Source organism: Alligator sinensis, unplaced genomic scaffold (assembly GCF_000455745.1).
Source record: "Alligator sinensis unplaced genomic scaffold, ASM45574v1 scaffold1430_1, whole genome shotgun sequence".
NCBI classification, from domain to species: domain Eukaryota; kingdom Metazoa; phylum Chordata; order Crocodylia; family Alligatoridae; genus Alligator; species Alligator sinensis.
The window spans coordinates 662686-664198 of NW_005842800.1; the positions used below are offsets into that span (position 1 = coordinate 662686).

The following is a 1513-nucleotide window of genomic DNA, read 5'->3' on the forward strand; positions in this document are numbered from 1 at the left end:
CCGGGGCCGCGCGGAGGGGGAGTGGCGCTCGGCCGCCCCGGCCCGGGTGGAGGGGAGCTCGGGCAGCATCAGGCAGGCGGTGTCCCCGCCAGCCCCAGCCCTGCTAGTGAATTGCGGGAGGGCAGAGCTGAGGTCCCGCGCGCGGTCTTGCAGAGGGACGGGCAGCTTCGGAGCCGAGTGCGGGGCCAAAAGCCGCCTTGGCGGTTTGCACGTTTTAAGTTATCTACAGTACTTCGCAGGCGGCCTGCTTGTGCCCAGGGAAGAGGGGAGGGGAAAAGGAGCAGTGAAATAGCTCCGCACAGGAAAAAGCTACTGGAAGGAGTTCAGAAACCCCTGAGATGTATGGGGTGCGGGTGGGGTCCCTAATCCCAGGGCCAGCCTACAAATAACATGGTTCCCCTGCGTGTTGGCAGTGGGCAGCGATTTCCACCGCACTCTGCTGGGGTCAGTGGGAATGTACTCGTATGATGGCCCTGTTGACTGACTATAGCAGCGTTTGTCCTTTCTGCAGTAAATATATGCTTGCTTGCTACAGCTCTTCAATCATCTGAGCTACTTTGCTCTAAATGGAATTGTATTTGGAAAACTAGAGACCCAAAGGGAAAAATAAATTAATTTGATAGGGTTTGTTTTTTTTTATCTTAGTCTGTTGCAAAAGATACTTGGTAAGTAATACTGTTAAAATCTTATCTGATATTTTACAGATTTGTTGTGGAAATTTAGATTTGCAAAATGAATAAAGATGCACAGATGAGAGCAACTATTAACCAAAAACTAATAGAAACAGGAGAACGTGAGCGGTAAGTAGACTTTTCTTCCTCTTCATATGGGTTGTACAATCAATATTGCATGAATGATGCCTCAAAGGAGGAAAGAAAAATCACTCTTGATTCTCAACCCTTGACCAGGATTATTTGTTATGTTGGAAGAGTTAATTAAAATAAATTATTCAGAAATAAAGTAAAATTATAATAACCTTTGTAGTCAAGGTTTAATTAAACAAAAAAGTAAAATGATCAAGTGTCTGGAAAATATGGTTTCTAAACTTGAAATGAAAACTTCTGCCAGTGTTCTCTTGATTATGTTGTTAAGTGGGGAGATTGCAAATCTATATTGCTTCTTTCAGGGGAGATGCAGTGTCCTGCACCAGTCTTTCTCCTCCCACATGTCGAAATCTGAATGGTCTCTTACTATTCCTATGGAACTGCTTAAAAGTGAATTAGCAGTTAGATGAGAACTCGGTTCTTCTTTCTCTTTCACTCCTCTGGATTAGCATTTTGTTCTCTCATGCACTTAACATCTGCAATCTTCTCCCTTTTTTCTCCCGTAATATTCATAATGCCATGTATCGTTAGATCTATTGTCATCATGTCATTGACACTTGTTTCCTAAAGCTTGTTTGTTTTGTGAATCACAATCAAGTTGTGTTTGATTAGCTTCTTTCCTAGTTGTGACTGTTTTTAGAGTAGTCAGTGCTTTGAAAGAGTTTGTGTTTTCTGCTGGGATCCTTGAA

General features: G+C 43.6%; 1 protein-coding gene across 7 annotated transcripts in view; it reads left to right on the forward strand.

The window, feature by feature from the left end:
* The window catches only part of ENY2 (ENY2, transcription and export complex 2 subunit), a 5136-nt gene continuing 3623 nt past the window's right edge, over nt 1-1513 (forward strand). The window contains exons 1-2 of one of the 7 annotated variants that reach the window (XM_006035102.1): nt 1-17; nt 705-800. In XM_006035102.1, the coding sequence (XP_006035164.1) occupies nt 733-800 (68 nt within the window). In that variant the 5' untranslated portion in view covers nt 1-17; nt 705-732. Of the gene's footprint in view, nt 219-489; nt 511-704; nt 801-1513 lie in introns of those variants that run through there. The other 6 variants (XM_025191264.1, XM_025191265.1, XM_006035100.3 and 3 more) reach the window with 6 other exon arrangements.